The 26,918-nt window shown below is 38.8% G+C and overlaps 2 protein-coding genes across 2 annotated transcripts in view; both read right to left on the bottom strand.

The window, feature by feature from the left end:
- Nucleotides 1-5,530: 5,530 nt before the first annotated feature.
- On the bottom strand, nucleotides 5,531-6,628 carry LOC139691860 (uncharacterized G-patch domain protein DDB_G0278987-like). The gene has a single exon (XM_071589780.1). It carries the CDS (start codon nucleotides 6,626-6,628, stop codon nucleotides 5,531-5,533), a length of 1,098 nt encoding a protein of 365 aa, XP_071445881.1.
- A 2,820-nt stretch (nucleotides 6,629-9,448) lies between these two features.
- Nucleotides 9,449-26,918, bottom strand: part of LOC139687572 (inactive dipeptidyl peptidase 10) — a 599,750-nt gene continuing 582,280 nt past the window's right edge. Inside the window, exons 12-18 of the mRNA XM_071584792.1 lie at nucleotides 25,395-25,564; nucleotides 23,418-23,674; nucleotides 20,587-20,860; nucleotides 16,301-16,495; nucleotides 15,429-15,586; nucleotides 13,843-14,048; nucleotides 9,449-13,470 (exon numbers count right to left, since the gene is read on the bottom strand). Coding sequence (XP_071440893.1) covers nucleotides 13,360-13,470; nucleotides 13,843-14,048; nucleotides 15,429-15,586; nucleotides 16,301-16,495; nucleotides 20,587-20,860; nucleotides 23,418-23,674; nucleotides 25,395-25,564 — 1,371 coding nt within the window. The 3' untranslated portion in view covers nucleotides 9,449-13,359. The remainder of the gene's footprint in view (nucleotides 13,471-13,842; nucleotides 14,049-15,428; nucleotides 15,587-16,300; nucleotides 16,496-20,586; nucleotides 20,861-23,417; nucleotides 23,675-25,394; nucleotides 25,565-26,918) is intronic.

Genomic DNA, 26,918 nt, shown 5'->3' with positions numbered 1-26,918 from the left:
CAAAAATTTGTGCAAACATTAAATATAAGGTAAGGAAATTTGTTGTCTCCGGTGTAACTTAATGGAATTTGCATCATCATCATTACTATTTCAATTTATTTCATATTTCAGCTGCATTTCAGTTTGCAAGTTCTCTGATAAAAATTATGCATCATATATAGCACCATGGACCATGCACATATGCTGTCATTCTTGATGTGATAACTAAGGAAGACAAATTGTGTAAAAATAGGGCTCCCGTTGAGGTAACTGCGAAAGATTGCAAACCTACTTGTAATTTAAGAACTGGTCTCGTGGTAAGTCAATAACACAATAAAATCTACTGTTGCAAGTGTGAGAATGAAGAACAAAGGGCAATTTCACATTGCTTCACCATTATAAGCTGCTACAATAATTCACCACATTTGTAACAAGGTATGGGAGGATGGAGAGCAGCCTGATAAATGAACAGAATCCATTAATGTGCTGATACAAGAGGCAAAAACGAACAAAGGGAAAATGCTGCAAATGTAGAGCTAGGTATTGCTCTTAAAAAGACCTCCGATGAGGGTCTCCTGCATATCCTTCAGGAACAAACCAGTCTCCCTTCAACCATTGATGGCACCAGAAATTACCTGAGGTTGAGGAGAAAGAGGCAAGTTAACAAATGCCAGGCAGATAAGTGAGAAAGTCTTTCAGTATAAGGTGTCAGCAACCTTCTGCTTCCTTGATTATACTGAAGGTTTTAAAAACTCTTCAAATGACTCTATTGTGGAATATAATCAATTTAGGAGAATCCGGTTTCAGAGCATTACTTACATGTCGCAAGCTGATTATACAAAGACAATTCAATGGAAAATGATCCCTTTGGACTATATGGTGTGGAAAACAAAGTAACACAGGGTAGCATCCTTGCATAAATGATTTTAACATCTCTGGAGAGTGGAATATTAGAATTGTAATGGAAGATCAGATTTAAAAAGCAGAATATTCTGCCATCAGAATTAGATGATTATGGAAAGATCATGCCATTAAAAGAGCATCAAAGAAAAGCGTGATGAATACTTCTATCTCCTCAAACACTGCATAGTTCTGAATCCTTGAAAATTGGGCACATCTTAGAAGAAGAGTCCTTTGAAATGGTATGCTATGGGAAAATTCTTTAGATAGACTGGACAGAAAATGGCCAAGTATTTTATGAGAGTTTAATATCGAATAACTCAAGCATTTCATGCAGTAATCAAATTATGTTTATTGAATTACATTGGCCATGATATGAAAAGAAATGGCAAATGAAAACTCAGTATACTGGGTGCAGTAAAGGGTAGAATATTCAGCAGTTATTTCATACCAAAATAGGTATGAAAGTGTTGAAATGATGATAATGAAAAGAAGATCAAGGGCAAGGAATATATTTTCCTATACTATGAAATCTGTATAAATATCTGACTGTACAAGTGCAGCTAGTGAATGGAAAGTTGGGATGAGCAGTGATAAGTATAGGAGTAAGGCAGGTGGATGCCCATTATCACCTCTTCTTTTCAATATATTTGAGTAGGAAATGGCAAGGGGAGCATGGTAATGGCCGGAGGCAGGATTGCAATTAGGAGTGGAGCATATCAAATCAGTTAGATATGTGGATGATAAGACTTTAGTTAGCCAGGCAGCAAATGTTCATTGGCCGCATTTATTATTTGGTGCAATAAGGAATCATTGTGATGTGTATGGAATGAGAACTATGAGGTTACAAAGGTAATGATGTTCTCCAGAAATAGGAAATCTAAGATAAAAATTAAAGTTGAGGGACATAAACTAGATCAGATTGAATGGTTCATCTGTTTAGGTAATGTTTTAAAATGAGGTGGGCAGTAAAGGAGGAATTACATTAATTAAATAAGCTTTTGCAAAGAGATGGTAGTGATGACATGCACTTTGGGTAAAATATAAATAAGTCAAAGACGATTGCAAACTTTATTATGGAAAGTAATGGTTTGGAAACTTGGCCATTGAGCCAATTAGATAGTAGTAGTAATTAGGGGGGGTGACCCGCAGCTGAGGTCATTTGCGCCGTTAGGGATGAACAGGAAAGGATGAAGGGTGGAGAGAATCCCGGCGTTGGCATTAGCCTGCTCTTTACGAAAGGTACCAAGGGGTCTGCAGCTTAACATCCCATCTGACGGACGGCGTACTAATTCAAAGTGCCCTCCACAAAGCACCTCAAGTAGGGATCGAGATACTACTGAAAAATATTCAACACCGCCAGGATTTGAGCCCGGGCCCTCTGGGTGGGAAGCCAGTACGATAGCCACCGCACCATCTTGATCCCCACCAATTAGATTGAAGGCTTTTGAGATGCAGGTGTGGAGCAGAATGGAAAAAAATACAATCCTCTTGCCTGGCCTTCTTCAAAGTTCTAAGGAGACTGGAGAGTTAAATTCAGATGCTCAGAGGCAGTGGGATGCTGGAGATGATAATGGAGGGAGGAAAGCTGTAAAAATGAGATAGAGGTAGTAAAACAATAAACATTTTAAATGGATATGAGGAAGGCAGAAAGTACTCGGAGCTTAAAGATGATTTATGATACTATGTAATACATGGGTATATGGGGTTTAAGGACATTTTGTGTTATGTTTCTTAAGGCTTACGAGTATAGTAGTGTGAATTGCCAACGACCATGGAAAACCTGCCCTAACTCAGTAGACTATTTCTAATAACAAAAAAATAACTACATACTATGAGTATCTTTTGACATTTGGCATCAAAGTGTGAATAGGGAGTGAGGGAAACTACTACTATTTTCTTGAGTTTTCTTGTATATTGGTGCTTACTAGAGCCTCTTATTTCTCACATTATCACTGCTCCTGCTTCAACTGGAAAATTAAATTATAGCATATCAATATATAAGAGCATGTTTCTTCTATTCTTTAAAATTAACTAGTCATAACAATGATATTGTTCATAAAAATACTTCGAAGCTGCTCTTAAAGCTTGCTGTCCTGCTTTCAATAAACCTTTATACCACAATATTGTTTATACATTTTTTTAATATTTTCATGAGGTTAATGCATTTTTGTATTTAGATGATTTGCATTTTATGCTATATTGTGATTATAATCATGCATGAGATATAGGAATAAGTTCTCTTCAACTAAAATACTCCACCATAATTTGTGGACGTGACTGGCTCTCAAAGGTAAATGAATAACAATCTAGTGAGAGAAAATAACTTTCAATAAGGCTGGGAATGGAATGTAGAGCATTCAGACTGAAGGGTCCTGGACCTATGAGGGAATTCTGGGTGACGCCTTGGGACAACTCCATCTAAAAGCATAAGCAATGTGATTGTCTAGTTCATGTAACTTCATGGGAAATCAAATGGTGGTGCAGGGAAAGGAACTGCCCTACTTGCCCTTTAAATTTCCTGACTTTCATGTGCCTTGTGGCCTAGTTAGGGTAAATGCAGCTCACACCTATTAAAACCACCCTTTGGATCAATTGCTGTAGTTAGAAGGCTGGCCTTGATATAATAAATTGAAAACTGCATCATGCTCATTCCATTAGTTTATTCATCACTGTCATAAAATTTAACATGAAGAATGTTATGCATTAGTTTGAACAAGGGCACACGCATAAAAGAAACCAATTTATCAATAGAAAGACCCTTTGTTGGGTCTTTCTGTTCTCAATGTTGTCCTTGATGCTTCCTTATAGTGATCTTATTTTGATAAAAATTTTGGAAGGAAAGTGTGCAGATAAGGGTGTCTATTCAGATAGTGACTATTTTTGGATTTTTATGGTAACATGGTAAAAATGAATTTACTAGTGTACCTATGGGGATAGAGTAACAAGGGCCAGAAAATATTACAAATGGATTCATGAATATGTAGTCCAGGGACCCTAAACATCTAAACTGAATGCACAGCCATTTATTGAATGCCTAGTGACATCACCGTAGTGCGTAGCAATCAGTGTTCCACTGCCTTCAACAGGATTTGAAGTTTTTGCTAAGTTTTTCACTAACTTCTCAGCTTGCCTGATTACACCCTTTGAATTGTTTTAAATTTATTTAAAATGAATATCTAGTGAATATTATATCATTTTCATCATATAAATGTTAAAAATAAAAGTTTTTGACAATACAAATCATTATAACTAATTGCTCTATTCATATCAATGCATTTACTTTGAATAATTGTTCAGGGTAAACTTAAATTATTTTGATATTTAGTATCAAAAAATTCTGAGCCAAAAATGATGCACAGAAATTCACTGATTCCAACTTAAAACTATGAATACATTTCTTTATAACTGAAATTCCCTTTTTGGTAAATATTTTATAAATAATTTTACTCATAAAATTTTTCATATGACTGTTTGATTTATTATAATCTAGTGATTCTTAAACAAGAGTTTGATTTGTTTCTAATATACAAACTCAAGACTATCAAATATCTTTCCCTTGGCTGATGATACATTATTACTATTTTAATAAGCCTAAAAAAAGAATTGAAAAACCTTAAGGTTTTCTTTGGAACCATTAACATTTTAGCTGATGTCATACATGCATATCAAAGAGCCTTAAATTAATAAACTTGATTTGAACCTGCCATGCTTAAATTGAATTGGTACATATAAAAAAGAGAATTTTAACATTGATTGAATATAGAAACATCATTTCTAAAGACCAAAACATCATATTAAGGAAATTTAGCCATGTAATAATGTACTCAGTTGCACATTATCTCAATCATATTTTAGTTGGCAACTCAATGCATTTAAAAAATCTGTTGCATCTTAGTTGCATAAATTTTTTACAATTTTTTACTAAATTCAAGGTCATTTATCTGTACAAGTTTTCCTGAAGTCACTTTGATACTGCTATGAACACACAAATTGGGAATTAGGGGAGTCGCTATTTATTTGTTTTCTGCTCAAAATACTTGTCTTAGATCAAATTGCAGCATTACAGATTTTTTTACTCTGATCATTTAATTTAGGTTTTAGCAATAGTTGATTATCAATAGGCCAAAGCTGAAGCTCTCCAATTGCTCTCTTTGACCCATGTGACTATTGTTTACATTAAATGTAAAGTGCCACAAAGAAAGCCATATAGCATATTGATAATAATTTAATTATAATTTGTTCATAAGAATTTTAATCAAGAGTAATAATAAATTTTGAATACTAAATTTTAAGTGCATTAAGCACACTTTAAAAGAGGCTCTTCATTCCTGATTACTAATGGCAATTATAGTTCTTCAGCATGTTTCTAAAATGATAATAATGGCTGTTTCTATGTATTGATGAAAGATAATTTTAATATTGTGTCCATACGACAAAAAGGTAATAAAAATGAGCTTTTCATAGTTACAGTTCAATTTTAACATGTGTGCTAAACTCTGGTGTAATTAAATATTACCTTAGTGTTTCATGGATATTTTAAGATGCAAAAGAAAAAGTAATGTGACTTCCTTTTTGATTCACTGTTCTTGAAACAGTAAAAACAAACAAAAATGAAGTGGCTGAGACAAGATGCTTTCTTGGTCAGATTTCACACTCCATGCTCAGTTTCAGTGATGCTAATGTGATAATCTTGGGCCATATCAATGTCATATAGATCAAGGAGCCTCTCCAAGTCATATTCACCGACTTGAATAGGCAATGGGGGGGAGACACAACCAGGGTGTGCATACAACTCCAGCATGCTCTCAGTCATCCACTCATCATTTTCCAGGTGCTGTGGCAGTGGCACCAGCACATCCCAATTGTTAAGACCCACCCCTACAAGTATGCCACTTGGTGCTGTAATTCCTTGACTGGCATCTTTGGGTGGAAGCCTCAGTTGGTCATAGCACCGCCACTCATCTTCTTCCCTGGAATCACAGGACCCCATGCATGAAGTACGTCCTCTCTCCTTTCCCTTACCTGTATCCTCAGAAATAGATGTGGTTTGACTGTTTTCAGTTTTGGATGCATTTTCTGTGGAATCAGAGTCACCACCCTGACCCTCTACAGTGGTGTCTTTATCTTCATTGTCCTTGTTCTCAAAATTGACCTCTGCTTCATCATTATTTTCTTCCTGTTCCTCCTTTTCCTTCTCATCCTTTGCGGGGTCACTCTTTCCCCCTTTATCTGAAGCTTCCTTCTGGTTTTCATCATTTTGATCTGCCTCCTTTCTTTTTTCTTTACTTTTCTCACTGTCACTCCCATCATTATGCCTTTCATCTTCTTTTAAATTATTGTCTTTCTCATTTTCTTCACAATCCTTTGCACATGTGCTCTTATTCTTTGAAAGAGTCTTGGATGACTTTCCAGTTTTTAACGGGCTCTTGATCTCTTTCTCCACATGCTGTCTTTTTCTAGGTGGATGATTGCTTTCATCATCGGATGGCTCAATAGTACCCTTCCTCTTTAGACCTCTGCTGTTTCTTGTTGTTCTCCCTCCACTGGATGTTGATGGGATCCCAACTCTGTCATTCATGGCCCTTCGTGGCTCTTTGCTGTGCGAACGTCTTGTGCTTGGCATGGTTGCTCTTCTCTTTGGTGGTGGTTGGTCTCTTGGCCTCCTGCGAAGTGATCTTTCAGGCGTTCGTTCTCTTGAGCGGCCCCTTTTCTCAGCAAAACCTCCATTTTTTTTGTATGATGGCATTTTTTTCTGTATTTAAAGAGAAAGTTAAATAAATTGATTTGAATTGGAACTAATTCCAGACTCATAAGCTACAACTCATAATTAGTAAGTGCAATAAATTGAGGAGATAAAATATGCTTTGTGTATTCCCTCAAAATAAATATATCAGAAGAATGATTTTGAGTGAAAAAAATTTGGCTATAATTAGGCATATTATATGCATGCCACCTCTAGTATTCTAAGACCAAGTTTCACCAGCCATTTTTTAATCCTACCATTTCATCAACATCATAGCCATCTCTCCTTGGTTGAATTGCCTTGTTTACTGATAGCACTTTTCGTGGAGAAAGTCAGACTTTCATGTTAAGTCGTTGTGGCCACACACAGGTACATGTGCACTGAATCAAATCCTGCCCAGGATCAAATCAAATCAAGGATTTGGAAATAAATAACTCTGCCTCTATATGGCTTATAATTCACTCTGGTTATACTTTTGCCCAGCCAATATGATTATACTTTTGCACAGCTGACCTTTATCAGCATGAAAATAAAGTTATCAAAAGGGAAGTTGTCGCAATAATTTTTGCCATGTTGGAAAATCTATCATCACTAATTTATATCTTCAACTTTGAAATCCTTCTTTTAAGTTAAATTACTCTTAAGTATTTTAGACCTCTCTGGATCTCTAGGCACAGTACTCTTTACCTACCACTTCACTTCTGCAGCATTTATTATTTAGTATCTTAAAAAACAAAAATCTGATTAGAAAAGCACCTATGCATGATTAATGAGCAATGGCGAAACACGCACACACAGCATTATAGCAAATTATATTATTATTTAATTTAGTATTTAATGTAATTTATTTTATAATATCATTTAGAGACAAATTTCCATTGCTAATGTGTTTTAGACTTGTGCTATTAAATAGTTAAAGCCATTTGATTAATGGATAGCTCTACTCTGAGTTGTATGCCTAAGTCATGTTAATTCAAAAAGTACTAACTAAGAATATCCAGGATGGATAGATTGGTCAATGGATAAAATCATTCCTAATTTCTTAATTTGGAGATACCTTTTATTTCTAGCCTTGTAAATTCACAAAGAAAATATAAACATGTTTTGAAAATAAAATTTAGGACTAAATAAATCTAAATTGATTGCACAGACATTTTTCCACCCATTGATGATTTACATATAATAAGTAATGAAATGAATAGTGCAACAATTTAATTTACTTACAGGCTTTTAAAACAGTTCCTGACAGTATTTTAATCCATTCATTAGATATGCTTTGTTTAATTTTATATCATGATTGAACAATGCAAATGTTGTCATGTAAATATTTTATTTACAAAGATTCAACAATATGTAGAGCTATTAAATAAGTCTTTTGGTTTAACAAAAGATGTGTATTGAAAGAATATTAATGTCAAAAATTAAAAATAGTCTGCGATCCATTTGATAAGAATTTTGTTCAGAAAAGTCGCAACAGGAATCAGTCAATCGTTAATTAGGCTGATGGGGTTGGAACTGCAAATTCACAGAGCCCATCTACCAGCAATGCTGAGCCCAGAGGTCAGCTGATAGGTAATCCATTGAGGATCTGTTGAGTTTTTAAATAATTTCAAGCGGCCCCGTTTGTACTTACACGAACAGGTATTTCATTAATCATATGCAACAAACTACACTAGTGGTTCATACAGGTTGGGACTCTAAGCTCCGATTATGTTACAACAATTTTTGATTTCTCGAGTAATCGAGAAAAACCCGGGAACAGGGGAAACCTAAAATTTTGGAGAATCAATATTTTTTACCGGAAAATAAAATGTGGGTAGTAGAAGGGAAAAATAAATTTCGTATTTGAATTTAATTTGGCGATAGAGTTTATCGTTATCGTTATTAAAGTGAATATTTGGCGATACATTTTAATTTTAAACGCATATCTAACCATCGATTTAAAATAAATCTGCACCAATTGTATTAAGCCACAAAGCAAAGTTTGTCTTCGTGAGTGTGATTTGAAGCAGTATTTGTGCATACATTCGAGCCAATCGTGTGTCTCATTATGGGACCATTGCCTACATATGCCTAGCAATGTCCGCATGCATGCTTTTCTTACAGAGACCCTTAACAAATTTTCGGTCTGCGAGAAAGATTATTTTTTATTAAAATAAAATTACCAACTGGCTATAAGAAAATTAAATTGATGAAATAAGGATATTTGAATAAAAATTAGCGAGGATTTACTACTTTAGGATTACAAATCATTTTCTCCTTGGAGCAAAATATTGCTAGTTCGAAAAAAGTGACTTATGAAGAAATAAAATATAATTTACATTTTCGTTATTTAGGATCACCAGATGCAATAAGAGGTAACATATTCTGGTTATCAGTTTTTCTTTAGTTGGGAAACAAATTCATGAACTAATAATTTGTTGTACGCTGTATTTTATTTGTTGGCGTAGCTGTAAGGCCTGTGGTGAATTTGCGGTTTAAATTTTTATTCGATAATTAATTTAATCCTTCTTTCTTTAAGTGGTTCTCTCATAATGCTCAATAAGTATATTAGTATTTACGAGAGTTGGATTAAAAATTTATGATCATTAATTTCTTGAATGTTGCAGTTATTTTTATTAATGCGCAAAGAGCTTCTGGTGGTGTCAATATCTGGAGTGATTTGGAAATTTTTAGGGCACAGTGGACTGAATTCTCGGGATCAACCATTGGTAGGTGTGTAAATAGCTTACCTTTTGGGGTGTCAGATTCGAGATGGTGTGTTAATTATTTGGAAATCGGGGGAACATCATTATCTGAAATGAATGGCATATATTTGTAAAAAATGTTTATTGCAATTTTTATTTACAAAATTTAAGTGTGCACCACAGTGTGATGCCACTGTAACAACTTCTGTCAGAACAATTAGGGAAATAAGATGGGATCTTTCAAGGATAAATTCACAGCGGAAGATGGAACAGCACATATCTTTAGTCCTTTCTTCCTTTTCTCATACCAAGTGTTAGTGGAATTTTTTTATTTTGTGAAAGATTTTTTCGCCTTGCGCTCAAAATATCCATTCTCTCAATGCGTTTATATTTTACGTACTGATAGCTCTTCCAGTGGGGTTCCATGCGACCTCAGTTCTCCGTAGGGGTGTATTCTGCACTGCTACGTCTAACGATGATTGTCGATTCAACCTTCAGTGTGCTAAACATCTTGTAGAGGAATAAATGTAACCTAAAATCACACAATCCAAATGTGTAGGTCTAGCATCAGGAAAAAATAAACATTCGCACTTTATTTTAGAGCGCTTCGAAACTCAAATGAATTCAGGAAGACTTCGGGCTATTTTTTTATGCAGGCTCCGTCTCACCTGCAAAAGTGAGATCAAGTTATTTAGCAAGTGATTTGAATTGCATAACGAAGGTCGTCTTCACACTCATTGGTTTCTTTTTGTTTTGTGCCTGCGAAACGCTAAAAATCAAGGCAGTCTTCGAGTGTATTTAGCGTCAGCAGTAAAATAATCAGTCGTGTGCAAATTCAATTGAGCGACACCGAGGGCACCTTGATTGTTATTATAATCTACTTTAATTAAGTCTTCTTCACGGGCCTCAAGACTCGAGCTGCGCCGCTTGCTTTTTTGCTCACTTCGCAATTCCAATTGCCGCAATAACTCTATTAGTAGTATTGCTCTTTTTTAGCATTTATTTTGATTTTTTTCTTTAATTTAAAATAAATGTATAAATATGTCAGTATTCAATATATAGATGTATATACATGCTAATCAAAGCATAATTTCACAAAGCTGTACCAACTTGTCGTAAGCACCTTTACACATGGATTGGTGTATTATTAAAATTTACAACCGTCGTTCTATAACCTTTAAAATATTGTACATTTTCAACTTGATGAGGAAGCAAAACAGCTCCGAAATTTGACATTAGTTATTGCACACGGTCAGATTGTCGCTAGATTACAGGATCACTTACGGTGTGTAAATTTTTAAGCGATTTAATGCCGCCTCAACGCTTGCAAACCACGAATATTCCCATCTCCACTATCTTTCACACGTTAAGTCTTTCAGTTGAAGGGTATATTCAAAATTATTTTTTTTTGCGCAACTATATTTTTTTGAATTCTCGAAGATTATACAATTATATTTGAAAGCTTTTTTTTTATCATTGCGTCACTACGGCGTGTGTATCTGTGGTCCTTACAGAATCCCAAATATTTCTTATTTTTGCCCCTTCCCTAGTTCTGTCAATAACATTTTTCGTTGAGAGATGCAAATACCATCCCCAGGACGGACGTTGCAGTGATGCTTACTAGGACCTCTATGCGCTTTGTTTTTGTGGAGCAAGATATTTACAATTGTTATCGACAGGTATGATGACTTATAAGGCCTCAGCTTTCTCTCCGACAGAGATGGCTTTGTATTAAGCTCAACGTAAAACGACATTGACCCCAGGGAAAGCGGCCATTGATATTCCGGAAATTCCCTTGCCCTCCAAATACGCGTATGCGAATGCACTTTTTGGCTTTTTTTTAATGAGAATAAGATAGACAACTATAAAGAATAATTGTGCCTAGTCCATTATTAGGGAGAAACCTTTAGATGGATGTATTCTTAACATTATTTTATTAAAAGACTACTGTTTGAATTACACTTCTGCTGGGAGGCTGATTATTATCCGTTAGTTCAATGGTCTGTCGCCACAAGTCTGCGAGGAAGAAATGGTTTAAGTGCGAACAAAAAAATCTTCCTTCGAACGGATGCTCCTGACCTCTGTCGATGTTATTATAGCAACCAAGGGGTTAGCACGCACGGTGGTGAAAGAAGACTTAAGAACCTTTGTGAACGCGGGAGAACGTTTTAATTTCTGCCACATTGTGCTATTAACGAGGTGAATGAAGTGAAGTTTCATATTTTTTGTCGCCGTTGAAAAGAATTTGGCATTTCTAACTCTTCGTGAAGTAAACTTGAAAGGTCAACTGAAAGATTTCCGCCAGTTTAATCGACGCTGTGCCGTGGCATGTCGTTGTGTTGAACTCAAATGAAAGTTAACTCTATTTGGGCCTCTCATTTCGGGAATCATCCATATATCGTATGAATTGCATTGAAGCCAACGTGTATATGCATATTAAGTGAATAGAAATGTTTAGAGAGGGTCTAAAAACCCTTAAAGTCTTGCACAAAGTGTTACTTGCCACAGAAATAAAGTTATCATCTGGGGCAGCACCTTCCTCCGCACGGCGTTTTATCATAAGACCGTTTTATCATACATTTCCTTTTCTTCTCGCAAGCACGCAATCTCGAATTTGGACGCGTCGTCTACTATACCTTGTTTTTCTAAGCATGCACACAGATTCACATGCAGTTGTACTAACGTCCTGACACTCCACCTAACACATTCATCACTCATGTTTTCTTTCGCTCTCTTAAATAATCAAAGACGCCATATGGGTAGTCCAATTTCTAGGCTTCATAAAAACAGTAATAGTTTTCGTGGTTTGCTGCGCATTTAGCTTTATTGCAATCGGAAGAGGCATTCGATCGTTTTTTTATAACGTGTACTCCACACCCTTAGGTTCGGTCACTAATAGTTGTAATGTCGGTGGCCATTTTGACGAGGTGTGTGTGTGTGTGTATGTGTGTGGTTGAGTGAATGTGTGTCTTATTCTTAATTATAGTTAGAACCTTCTCATCCGCGATGGAAGTGGGCAAAAAATCTATTCCTAAGTCAAAGCTGTCAAATTAATGAATAAGCCTTCTCACCGAAACCCCCCCTATCTCGTATTTGTCATAGCGGCCCAGGGTCGCGGAAAATAAAAACATTGGAACCTTCGGACCGCCGCTTCTGACCGCCTTATATTAATTTATATTTATTTAATTTTTTTGTGTTTGAAGAAAATTTTGCCACTTATTGCTGGTGGAATTGCCCCATTCCACCTTTCTTCCCCCCCCCTCACGCGTTCGAAACGCCATTATAAAACTTGTTAACACGGCGTTCGATGCGACGCCATATGTGATTTATTTTGATAATAATTTCGGGAACTGCTACCGGGTACTAATAAAAGAAAAGAAGGGTTTTTTTCAACACGTGACCGTTTTGTCCGCGTACTAGAATCGTAGAGGCACGGGATTTATTAATTATCGTAATATATTTTTCCTACGTTAATATAAATACGCACTTTCGCGCGCATGTTGTCTCTCTCTCTCCCGTAAATAGAAGGTATTCAGGTGGTATTCATTGAAGGCAGCGTCGTAATATTCAAACCCCCCCATTTTTATCCTAAACATCCCGAGTACGCGGACGCATAATGTTAACATCGTCTCGTTCTCTCTCTTTAGTACCTTCCCGAAGGCCTTCCCTTCGCACTTCTGAAGAGGATCGACTCCCGTTGCCCATGCTCCGCCTCTCCACTCCTGGTTGACCCCTTCGGGTTACCTCGCTGTACGTTCTTGCGCCATGTGTAGTAGTAAATACATATTTGTTTGGATAAAAATATATATTTACGCCCCGCCCGAGATAGCATTCCCGTTCGGACGGTGAAAAGTGGCTGATTGTCCCAAGTGAAATCCACGATCTGCAGGGTGCAGGTAGTTACTCGTCGCCTTGCCTCCGCACTCGAATCAACTCTCAATTTCGAGATCCTCTCCTCCTCTCATCCCTCGGGCCGCTGTCCTCTCCCTGGTGTCCGTGGTGTTTTTATTTGTTGCTCTGCAGCCATCCTCCGTTCCCGGAGCCCACTTAAGGAGATTCCTCTTCGTCTAAACTGAGGCAGCCCTTAAGAAAGTCTTCCATTGAGCCATAAGCGTGTTCCAAGACGCCGGTTAGGGCGTGGCCTTCGTCTGCATAACTCTGTCCCAGAGAAAGAAGAAACATACTCATTAGATTAATAACAGTTTTGCTGAAAACTAATGTCATATTTCCGTCATTTGCACACCAAATGACGATCATCTGATTAAGTAAATCTTTGTGGAATGGAATATATTAATTCTTTTGTTATTATTAAGTGGAAAGGCAAGGGGACGCTTGAAGAATTTTATCCACATGATTAGTTGTACATTTCCGTCGCATAAATTATCGTCAATCTCAGTAGTCCATCCAGTATTTTTAGCAGCACGCTCGTTGATTTGGGAGGATTGACGCCTGGATTCTGCGTAAAATGTCGTCGGGAGTCGAGTCGCCTTTATCGGGCGGAAGGAGAGGCGGTTGGCGGGGAGAGCTTACCTGATACCGGAAGAGGACGCCGGCGTCGGCGAGGGCCCTGGCGAGGGCCACGCCGTGGGCGAAGGGAGCCGAGTCGTCTGCCAGGCCGTGCAGGAGGAAGAGGGCGTGGTGCGGGACATGGGCCGCCCTCCGCGTCGCGTCCGCCTCCACGTAGCCCTTGTAGTTGTCGCTCGGAGCCCCCAGGACGCGCTCCGTGAATGCCGAGTCTGCAAAAGACGGACGGAGTAGTAAGGAATAATGTTGAGGTAGCTACTGAAAACGGCGAAGTCAGAAGACGTTGCAGCGATATCTTTCAATCCCACTTCGAATTAGGAAATCTTTCCTTTGGGAAGCTAAGTTGCATGGAATGGATCAGCAAGCGGCCATATTCCAGTTCCAGTTTCGATTTTGCAATTTGAAGTAGTATTTAACCCTAAGCATGTCGCCTCTATTTAAAATTGAGAGGTAGTAGGGGATCAAGTGTCGTGGAAATTATTTTTAAGGAAAAGCATTCTCATATTTAAATATTATTCGGCATATTTTGGAAATCCTGGATAGGAATTTTGTCGAAGATTTAACAACACATAATGTGCTCTTTTCACTTAAACGATACGCATTTTGATATTTTCTTCGGGAATTCACATCTGGACATCCGCGAGACCGAGAATTTGGATCTTTTATTTAGAATTTGCAAAAAACTACTTATTCTAAAGCTTAAGGGTGATAATAGTTCATCAAAAAATAATTGAAAGTAGACTTTACACTATTTCTTTTGTTATTTTTGCCATACCATGAATGGCTAAATGGTATAAGTTACGCTAGTCGCTGTATAGGTAAAATTCTTAGATCTGTCCTGATTGTATTCATTTTATCCTCTCAAAAGGAGTGAGCATAGTGATTCAATTACTACTTCTTACCATACATTTATAAATTCACATTCAAATCATTGAATAATATTTCGAAAATCATCCTAAAATTTAGTATAACCACTGACGAGTTTACTTAACTATAAAGTTAAAAGTTTATTTATATTTTAAATTAGTCTTACTTTCAATATCAATCATTAAAATTCATTTCCTATTACAGACTGGATATATGCAAATGTATCTGATAATTTTTACCCTATCTGAAATCTAAACCGATTTCCAGTAACGTACCATTCTCTGTGTGAAACACTGTGACACGGCACAACGAAATTAGAGGTGTAGGTTATTCAGGTTATTTTCTGAGGTGGTTCTTTTCGTCGATGGACAATTTCATCGTTCATTCCAGCCAACTTATTTTCCTCATTTCTTCAGTTCTGCCTTGACGAAGTTGCCTGGAATCCGTTTAACTGTCCTCTTACAAGATGAACCAGAGGGGAAGAACCACCGGAAGATCATTTTAGGACGCCACGAGAACTAATTGGCTTATATCTTCGGTAATTCTGAATTTATAATATTCATTTGCGAATTAAAAGTGCAATTATGGTGTAAGGTGAAAATTTCAGCTGCAGTCAGTTTCGGAGCATTTCAGGGCGATTATTCCGAGTTCCTTTAGGCTAGTGCGAAATTTTATTTGGATCCTTGAGAGGAATAATCAAATGGTCCAGCTTCGGAAATACTCACTGTAATGCAGCCAATCGGCAATGGGCGAAACGGCAACCCCGCACTTGAAGACATTCTGCTGGGATCCGAGGACCATAGTCGTCACATATCCTCCGTAACCCCAACCCCACAGGCCCACCCTTGTTTCGTCTAGGTACTTGAGGTTATCCAGAAGGTGTCTGAGAATGAAGAGATAACATCACAGCGTGAAAAAATAGCCAACCGTTAACCGTTGAGTGTTTGGATCTTCATCTCTTTAATAGGGTGGCCTATACGATATCTTTATGAAAGGAAAAATGCCAATAGATTATTTTAAATGCACCCTGCGAGGCGATAAGATAAGATGATGAGTATTGTAATCGCCGCATTTTGTGCGGATGAGTCGACGATTGAGGCTATGCCCGTGTGAAAATGTACATACTTCAATTTCCTGAAGAAAAAAACGGTCAACGCGATTGAAAGGAATTGCATCAAGGCAGTTTATTATATCTGTTAAATTACTTCTAAGATTAATTTAAACACGTCTAGACCTTTTAAATATTAAAAAAGAAATACATGTTTTTCATCAGAGAATATTTCAGCATTTACAATTAGATTGAAATTATTAAAAGTTTGTGTGAGCCATTTGCCATGCATCATTTAAAATCTTCGTCAATTTTACTTTGAAATGCTATTACCCGGATTAGAATCAATTGTAAACACGAACAAACGCTTTGATTATTCTGAAATATAATGTTAAAGGTAGCTCTCCTAACGTGAACAGTTTCAGACGGAAGGGGGAAGTTGTGACCAACTTAAATACGCAGCTACGCAAAGAAAGAAAATGATTTGAATCCATTTATGTTAATGTTGGAAAACTTGTGATAGGAATAAGGTTTGTGTCTCTTGCTCACCTTAAGGCCGTGACTTGGTCCTGGACTTCGACGCCTCCCAGTCGCCTGTAAAGGGGCCTGAGGGCCCGCCGGCCCTGCCCAGCCGCCCCCCTAACGTCCAGCCGAATGTACACGACGTCGTTGCGGCTGGACATGTAGTTTCCCCAGTCGACACGCCACCGCTCGCTCACCGACTGGACACCCGGCCGGCCATTGCTGCGAAAGGAAATTGTTAGAGCGATATGCTGGCCATGGGTGGCCCACGTTCATTGGGAAACAGTTATATTGGTCAAGTTGCTAGACGAGCTAGATTGACAGTTTACTCTATTCATCAAAATGCTCAAATTCCGAGAATGGTCTTATAATCATAATTCTGAATCAGCGGTGTTTGAAAATGTCCTTTAACCCAAGGGTTGGCGTGATAAGGGAGGGGAGAGCCAAGTTCTAAGACGTAAGAAATTCATCCGGGTATTGTAAAGGGACGACTTTCTTTCCTTCTGCCTCTTTTTATCCTTGCAAAATAACACCCTGAAATTTGCACTTCTCGGGCTTTGCTGGGTGTGTGCGGAGACGTAATTCGTATTTGATTCCTGGATCCTACAGTTAATAGACTTTTTAGCCTCTATGCTACATGGCGATATTTTTTACTGAGAATCATAAAAAGTCAACTTTTAGATTATATACAAGAGACAGGTTATACAACTTGACGGATTATCATGGAGGACTGGCGGATTCACAGACAGGTAATCATGGGCGGAGGGGAATGAGGATTTGTGGGTGGGCTTCATGGCATCCTCATTGCTTGTCCTTCTTATTCCTTCTATCACTCGTAGGACCTCCAAGTAACTCTCTATGTCTCCTCTATCCACTTTTTTCTGCCTTATTCAAATTTATCCTAGCAACCTCTTCGCGTCTCCCATTTTTTGCAAAATCTCGTGTAATGCCTTTCCCTGTACCCACCCTAATGCATTCATCATGAACCCTATACGATACTCTCAATTAAATTGATATTGTACTCATGATAAAATAACGCATTAGATTTTTCCCGAGTCAATACGTGACGCGGAAAATATCCCAAAAGTTATCTTACTTTTGTTTTAGGTGGGCTTATTTGTTATAAATAAAAATGAAAAACGTTATGGTTACATGATACTTAGGAAAGTTACGAAGAACGCTGAACTTATCCTGTATCACTTTTTTCTCTCGGCAGTTAGTTTCCCTTGTGTGTTCGGCCGAAATAGTTGATACATGATAAAGCTGAAACGAATGTGGCAACCGCTAAGGTTAGACGTGTTTCTATGAGCTAAAATTCGATACAAATTCTTTGATCCATTTTTTTAACAAACGGAAATCGCCGAGCTCATGAAAATACGTCTAGCCTTAGCGGCTGCCACAGACAAATTAAACAATGAACAGAGATGAAAATTTGATCATACTTTAGGGGCATGTACTGTTAATGTATAGTACACCAACACAATGAAAAAAATTTGACTATCGGACTTTCCAAACCCACGAAATTTAAAAATTCATGTTATTTTCTGAACACACCTCGTACTTTCACGTCGTGGATAAGGATCAACATCGTTTTATTATTGTACTTTGGTTCACCACCCTTATATTTTCGTTGCAAAAACTTTTCATTTTATTTATGTAGTTCTTGACAGTGCCATTCAGATTTAAATAAAGAATTTCCTGTAGCCAAAAATATAACTATTTCATTACTGAGTAATGATGACGAGTTGAATGTTTTAGTAATACTATTGTTGGGAAGAAAAATGGCAAGTAAGGTTGAGTTTAGAACTCGGAAAGGGGACGAGAGGCCTTACAAACATATATTCATTCGAAATAAGTATATCAGTGAGTGGGGCAGTAACTTGGAAGGAATAGCATGGATTTGCCCTTAAAACACTCCTTAGCTTCATTTAGGGGCTTATTCTTGGCAGAAATCCATTATTAGGATTTCATTTTGGCAACTACGTACGCCCTCCTGCAGTTCAGGCAAAACCCGAGGCGTATTTGCAGCCAAGAAAGTGAGGCATTCAAAGATAAATAAGTGGCGATTACCTACTCAACGCTTGCTTGGAAATGGGTAATGAAGATGCACATCGCACCTGGCTCATAATATTTTTATTTCTCTGGAGTCTCAAAGAAGGAAATAGATCATACGTGGCACATGCATGCGCCTGGTCGGGGCGTGACATACCTTTGTATTTGAAAGGTCCAAAGGCAGGGTGGATAGATCGTATAAGTAAATGAGTGCGCGGTGCGTCATTTCACTAGTGGTGGAAAATGCTCGAACCAGCCACAAATATCAACTCGAAAATGATTAAAACTGATATCAAAATTTAACAGGAGGGAAGGAATTTCAATGAAAGTAATAGGCAAATTTTGACAAACGACTCTGATCGAATTTCTGACCCTTCATATTCTCTCAGGCTCATCAGCCTCCACCATGGAAAGTGACGAAAAATGCCATTCATGTCAATCCTAAAAACCTATTCTATTTAAGAATTTATTCAAAATTTTTGCATCATATGACACCTAATAAAATCCGAAAGGAAATGGATATTTAGTTGATGAATTAAATTTATGAATTATTTGGGCATTTGAAAATAAGATAAATTTTAAAAAGAATAGCTCCAGAATCATCCATCACATCTTAGCTACAACATGAGAAAAATTTTGAAAGTGATTTCATTTATTCGATAGATAAAGATGGCCCTCAATAGATAATATGGCCAACAAAGAAAATTAATTAATTTGATGAATATACTATATTTTTATTTCTGGATAAAAACCAAAATATTTAAACAAATGTTGCAACGAATTTATTATGACGATATTAAATGGATACGTCAACATAGTAATAAAAGGAACATTTAAAAAAATCAGCAATTAAATTAAAATGCATTAACGTAGAAGGCAAGCGTACGGAGACCGTATATATTAAGCATTTAATTAAAATCCTATTATATCATTATTTAAAGAGAATGATTCGTATAAATTTCTGGAGGACTGAATTTGTTACAGTTAGCATATCCAGAAAAAATTGTGTATATATATATTATTATTAATAGGTAATCCACCGGTTAAGGTAAATTTTTGGATGGACACAGCTACTAATTAAATAGTTTGTGACTCCTAGCAAAACACAACATCCTACTCTACATCAGGTCCCTCTTTATCTCTGAGTACTTTCTTCCTCCCTTCATCCCGTCCAACATCCCTATCCTGTTCCTTCCCCTTCCTCGTTTGCCTAACATTCTCCCCTCAATTACAGTCTTCAACATCCCGCTGCCGGTCAATACCCCCTTCAACAACTTTTCCTGCCTCCGTAGGATTTCTTCCAACAAACTCCTCTCTTCGCCCACCATACCAAGTATTTCCTCATTTGTTTTCTTCTCTGCCCATTTCATCTTCTCCATTCTTCTCCACACCCACATTTCAAAAGCCTCCAGTCTACGTCTATCCTCCTGCTTCAATGACCACGTTTTCGCGCCGTACACAGCTACGCTCCATACCAAAGTTTTTACGAGTCTTTTCTTAATATCCTTACTCAACGTCCCTGTCATCAACTCCCTCCTTCTTGTGAAAGCCTCTTTGCCTAGCGCAATTCCTCTCCTTACGTCCCTACTACTTTCACCGTGTTGGTCCAAAACACTACCGAGATACGTAAACTGTTCTACCTGCTCTAGTTTTTGCCCTCCTATTTTAATGTTTAGTTAAGACTTTTTCTTTCTAGAAATCGCATAACTACAATATATATATATATATATATATATATATATATATATATATATATATATATATATATATCTTTATATATATATATATATATATGTGTGTGTGTGTGTGTGTGTGTGCGCGCGTGTATAATGCATATATCTTCATACAGAAATAATCTACTGGGGCTAATATTTTTCTATCAGCTGGTTTCGCAGAACCCCTTCTTGTATGGGCTCCTTCCTGCAGTGGTTAAAAAAAATAATGGTAATAGCAAAATTCTAATTTTTTCCCACGAGTGGTACATGTTTGTTTGTAGCAATACACTATGACGCAGGATTTAAAGGCAGTAGGTACATGTTAAGGAAAAGTTTTTGTAATATATTCTCCCGAAAATAGCGACGAGGGATTAAGTGGTAGTGAGACTCAAGTTTCAATCTCGCCCAAAAATGAAGACCCTTTCCCATGTATCAACATCCGCAGGCGGCGTTTGGACCCCTGGCGAATCTGACAGGCCAATTACCAGACAGGTGCAAACGCACAAGTGGGCGCACTAGGGGGGGTGGGGGTGGTGGTGTACTCACACTTCGACGAGCACGGGGAAGGCGGCGTCCCGCAGCTCCTCCCTCCAGCTCGGGGGCAGGAGCAGCTGCACCTGGGCCCTGGCACCCTGCGACAGGGTCACCTCGTAGGTGCGCGACGTGGGCAGTGCCAGCTCCACGTTTCCGTCGGTGATCGCCGCGCCTCCCGAGCCCACGGCCGCTCCCCCGGCGCCCATCGCGTTCCCCTTCTGCATGCGGCGCCGATGGTACTCGCTGTATATAGGCACAGTGGGCGTAAGGAAATCCTCGGGGGGATCTGCAGGGAGAGAGCACAAGGGGTCGTCTTATAGACGGCGGTGGGATTCCCTCCCGTCGGATCGCCCCACACGATGGATCGTTAGCGCCGACGTCTTCCGGCACCACGGCGAAGTACCTCACACTCATTGCACGGCATTGATCTCATTAAACGTATTTGAAGCAGATATTTTCAAGCTAGTTTAGGAAGTAAACCCGGATTTGATTCTCTTTGGGATATTGATTGATTTGTCGCATAAATAGTTAGTAGACTTCGATCGTGTCAGCTTTTCAATTGTTAAATGGCAATGTAAAAATCTGGTTTGATATTGTTATATTACCATTATAGCTTTACAACAATATTAACATTTTAGCTTTATAGATCGATATATTTAACTTTGTTACGTTCTGAACTGCCGGCTAAGAATGGAAAACTGTCGTCTGATTTTTGTTTAGTAATATGTTTTTACTTTTCTATAACCTCTTTTATTATATTTTCATGACATATAGTATGCATAGTGTGCTCTTTTTGGTGCTTTTAATATCTCTGAAATTATCTAAAATACGTAAGAACCTCCGATGAAGTACTTCAATCATTAATTAGAGTGTATCCCGCGAATAAAAGATACCAAATAAGAGAATATGGGAAGAAATGAATGGCCATCTCGAGTCCCGTAGCGTTGCAACCGATTCAACGCCTATGACAGTGTTAAGGTGGGTGGGTGGAGATGAGGAGGGATGGGGGGGAAGAGACGGCTCACCCCCGAGCACTCGCTCAAGTCGGTTTGTCGCTTGCTTGGGTGTAAGACATCGTAGGCCAGCCGATACCGACCCGTATTTATTTCACACTGTTCATTGCCTACTTAGTATTTTCAGCCAAACTGAACGAAAAACCAACGGAGCGTTCACATTCATGTACATGTGTATGTTATCTGAAGGAGTTTGAACTGGTTCTACTCTCCATTAAGGCTGACTCCTTACTTCTTGGCGTATTGGAACGGAAGAACCTTCATACCACCTTCATTCAGTCGCGTCAAGGGGTGGTACTGGACATTCTTGCGGTTTAGCCGAAATTCTCCAGTGGCGCTCCAGTCTTCATGGAATCGCGTCGGATGAAAATCAGTGCAAACTCCCATTTTCCTTCGCTTCCCTCAAGAGAGGTCTTTTTATAGTGCTTGACCCTTATCAAAATCTCATATAGCTGATATTTTTGTGACCTAGGCAGTCGTTGAGCGTAGGTGGCGCCAGCCGTGCCCGTCGTAAATTCTCTCCCTGGACGCCGCCGCCCACTGCACACCAAAGCGCCTCTTTTTATCGAGTCTCATTTTCTGATGATGTCACACTGGATGAAAGGGGAGTCTGTGTGGAGTGGCTCCCTGGTCCATATGAACCGCCGGGTTATCTTCAGTTAATGGTGAGAGGTCTTCCGTCGTATGAGACGCATGTGAGAGGCAAACTATGTAAGTAGATCAGCATTCTTAAAAGGGAATATTCCTTTCGCGTCAAAAGAAAAGCTACAGCAGCAGATTTTACGTTTGAAAGTTGCTCAGGCGGCGAAGTTCATTTCACACATTCGCTTTTAAATCCTTGAAAACTATCTTGAGATTTTGAAAAAAATCATGACGACACTCGATTGGATCCCACATCCTTCCAACTACCTGATGAATTTTTTATTGTGCGAAGGAAATATCGACTGCGAGGAAAAATAATGAAATAATTAATTTTTTTAATATCATTACTAGGTCTCATTTTTACTCTTATCATCTAAATGACAGGATATTCGGTGAATCGTTAAAGAATACTCTCGAAATCATATAAATTTCGCAACTGCTCAATGGAGAAAACGCTTGCAGTCGCTGTATCTAAAATCATGACTTATTCGGGTTCGCTGGTCACTGAAAATATTGCTTGAATCTACATCAACATAAATACCCCGCGATCTACCAAAACGGTGTGTGGCAAGGGGTGCAAGCACCAGGTGGGATGGGCAAACTCGGATCTAGAGTGTGCCAGCGAGCCAAACTTTTAAAATGTCATTTAACATTTATTATTGCGTAAAATAATATCTATAACTGCCAGACGGGAAAAATCAGTTGCTTCAAGGTGTAAAAGGAGTTTCTCTTAAACATTTTTGACAATTTTATTCGGGATACCGTGGTAAACTGACTCCGCGGTACCTGAGGATTCGGAAAATTTATTTTTTGAAAGAAATTTTCAAGATCATCCCAATATTCTCAAAATCTTGTAAGTAGTATAATAGGTCAGAAAGATAACCACGTTTTATAGCTTTTAAATCCATAGTGCATGATCATTTTATATCATTATTATTTTTATTTTATTTTAACATTTGAAGGCATGAGCGTAAAAACTATTTCGTGCTTGGAAAAATTACTTCAGCATTCATTTTTCTTGCCACTTTTTTACTTAATTTTTGCGGGTAATCGGTAAGGCACAGAATAAAGGCCCAATGCTCAACCAAGCAACTTTCGCAGCCTCATTTGCGGTGGCACCCATTGCAGGCCCTCAATAATGGTCTTTCTCCCTCGTACCACCACCCTCCCACGTGAGTACTCTCTTACCTTTGAGGGCGTGGACTCCGGATCGCGGGAGTCCAGGCCCGAGGCACTCAATAGTGACGTGGGATGGCTTGATTCCGAGGCTCACGTGGGCCTCGAAGTAGGCGCATCCCTTGTAGAAGTCCGACTTGGCGCTGTAGCACGTGAGGCAGCGCGGGTTGCGGTTCTCCGTGCCGGGCCACGCGTCGTCCGAGCCTGGGTCGCGCACCACGTACAGGTGGCGCTGCCCCGGATTGCTGTCGTGCGTGGCCAAGTAGTAGCTGCGCAGGCGTGCCCCGGGGATGGGGGGTGGGGTTGCGCCATGGAAGAGAGAGAGAGGTCCGTTATACAAGGGGAAGAGGGTCATTTCAGGCCAGTCGAGAGAAAATTATTCAAATATTTGGGGGGGAAAGGGGTAAATGTTTTAGAAAATGTTAGGAATAGGTCGAACGAGTTGGCTTTTCTCGATGACAATTATAATCAGAGTACTTTTTGTGGTGAGACCAGGAGCCAATTTCTCAAAGCTATATGTAGAGCCATGAGTCCTCTGCAGTCAGCCTTAAATGCAATATAAAAAATAAAAAAAATACGTGATATGCTATCTAGGCATGCAAAAAATTCTGCACTACTATTTATTACCATCGACAGACTCCTTGTAAGTGCAAATTTTAGGTATTAGTAAACTCTTAGCTTTGAGAAACAGGCTACAGTTCGTACCCGAAGGCGTTTTGGTGTAGGTGATTACTGATTCTGGTGCAGGGCCCAGAAAAATCATAACTATCGCAGGGTTTAGAGTGAGATTCTAGGCACGCGCAGCGGTGAATGGTGAAGGAATGAAAGACTAAAAGCCTCAATCAGATGCCAAACATTAAGTTGTAATATCGAGGAAAACGCCGGCATCCTCATTGGTAAAGTTGAGGACAATGCTTTATGTTATGTTATCTGCTCTATGTTAACTACGCTTCTTCCTACCTCTTTATTTAATACTATGGCAACCCTTCGTTGGCTCTCGTCCCCGCCGCTGTATATTATTCTATACTGATCACTCCAGTAATCCCCGCTATTCTTCCATCTCACCTCGCATAGGCCTTAGATATTACTTTTCATCTTTCCATCTTCCGCCTTATATTCTCTAATTTTCCTGTTTAAATCATTTCCCTAAAATTCCAGGTTCCTATTTCAACTAATTCGGTCTTCTTCTTCCATATCTTCTATTCTGCTGCAGTTGGTAATCCTTTACAAGAGTTTCGTGAGATGATCGCGGAAGCCTTGCCTTTTCCACTGCCGCGTACGACACACGGCCGATTGGGCTGAGTCCCATTATTGCCAGGACTCACATTCTCTACGCTGTCCATCATTATATTCTTGGGAATGATAATTGAAGTGATTGCCAGTTGCCTTCCTCAATAGTGTTTTTTATGTTACACCATCACATAGAAGTGATCAGTCCTACGTAGAAAAATTTCCTTTTTTAACAAACTACAACTAATAATAATGCTGCTCGTAGTAATTACTCTCAAGTAACGCCCTCTCTTGCCAATCCAGAGGTCGCGGGTTTGAATCCCGCTTACGTGGGTTTTCCTCCACCTAGGGCATATATTGGTGATTGTCTTAATTGCAATATCCAAGGGTTAAATGGAAGAAGGGACTGTGACGTCTCAATGTTGCCCTAATGAAGACGTCAAATAAATATCTGAAGGGCTCTCAATACCAGATATAAGGTATTAATACCTGTAGTTAATAAGTTTTAAGGCAAAAGAGTGACTGTTCCAGGGATGAAGAGGAACCAAAATGGTACAGGTTAAAATATTTGTTTATTGGGCAATATTGTACAGGACTAATATCACTAATTTGAAACTTGGCCTTCTTGGACTATTATTTTGGCTTACATTTTCTTTTTTCTTCACAAAATCTGTTTAATCAGGCTCGATAATGGAGTGCTGATCTCGGCAAAATATTTGCTCGAACCTGAAACGTGGTTGAACTCAGCTGATTACTCACACGAGATGCCGCGTGTCGTCCCAGGCGATGATCCGCATCACTTCGTAGCGGCCGTGGCTCAGCACGGATATCCGTTGCTCGACGGGCGCGGCCGATGGCGAGAGGTGCTCCCCGTCCGCCGGCGCCAGCGACACGTGCTTGATGTGCGTGAAGTGATCAGCGGTGCCCTCCTAAGGAGATGGGGTGGGAGGCCAAGTTGTGAGAAGCGTGACAAGGAACACCGACGGCGTCGAACCGGAATTTAGCCGAAAATACAAAAAAACACACAAAAATATTAAGGCAATGATTTTGGCTTGAGAGAGGAGAGGGGATCCGTTTCTGGAAAATCGTAGAAATAAGGAATTGGAGCGTGGGCCGAAGGGCGGCATTTATTTACTCATATCAGACATTCAATCTTTGAACCCTAATTTCAGTGATTTGGATAGTTAGATCAGATTCGGTGTAAGATACCGCAGCAACATGAGTGTACCTCATCTCCGTTGGATTCGGTTTGTATTGTTTGCTTTAACGAGCCTGTTTCCGCGCCTTGTAAAACCACGGCCCATATCAAAGTTTTGACGAGTCTTTTCTTAGCATCCTTCCTCTCAACTTCCCTGTCATCAACTCCTTACTCCCTATGAAAATTCCATTGTCTAAGTGAATTCATCCTCTGAAGTCCCGACTTCTTCGAACCATCTTAGTCCAAAATAATTCCAGGATAGTTAAACTGTTTGATTTTTCTTGTTAATGCCCTTCATTATTTCACGTTTAGCGTAGCCTTCATATTTCTTGAAAGCCCCATGAACTTTGTTCATTTTACATTAATTGTCACTCCAAACCTATCACTGATTTGTATTCGATGGTACCTGGTTCAACTTTGTGGAAGTTCATGTCCGTGAAATGAAGAACACAACCTATTATTCCACTGTTCTTTATTTTGGTACAACTCTGTTACTCCATAATACTATCGCTGATTTTTTTAATTTGCTCAGCGACGGTTGTGACCCCTTGTCTGAATGATAACTACAACTTGATCATCCCCGAAGCTAACTGATTTTATCAAGTCATTATAGCAGTGTATACTGGTATAATCCCCCTTCAACACACCTTGGTGGTGCCTTGCAGGATATGTATAAATAAATATAAGAATTAGTCGGGTAAATTTATGGCAGAAGGTACTCTTTAATTTATGGATTTCATTATTTACCAGTTTGTTTCTCGCACAGTTAACACATGCAGCGCAAGTTTTAGACAAAGCATATTGTGCTACATCTTATTTCCTTCTTCCCCTTACTCTAATACAATGAAATGAACCCTTTTCGAAAAGTGCATTAATAGTGCGAATGCATCAACAGTTCGAACACGCATGAAACTCACCTCCGCGGAGGTTTTCGTCACACACACAGACAGCAAGGTTTATTCATTCTTGTGACGTATGATAGCTCACAAATAAACACACTATGTATAGGTAGAAATATGATTGATTGATTGTTATATTCTATTGTTTCAGGCATCACTTCGTGGAAGTATTTTATATCCATTCTA

The sequence above is a fragment of the Hetaerina americana genome, unplaced genomic scaffold (assembly GCF_022747635.1).
Source record: "Hetaerina americana unplaced genomic scaffold, ioHetAmer1.1.p SCAF_1, whole genome shotgun sequence".
Classification (NCBI taxonomy): domain Eukaryota; kingdom Metazoa; phylum Arthropoda; class Insecta; order Odonata; family Calopterygidae; genus Hetaerina; species Hetaerina americana.
The sequence above is the reverse complement of the archived record's forward strand: the minus strand, read 5'-3'. Positions and strand labels throughout refer to the sequence as shown.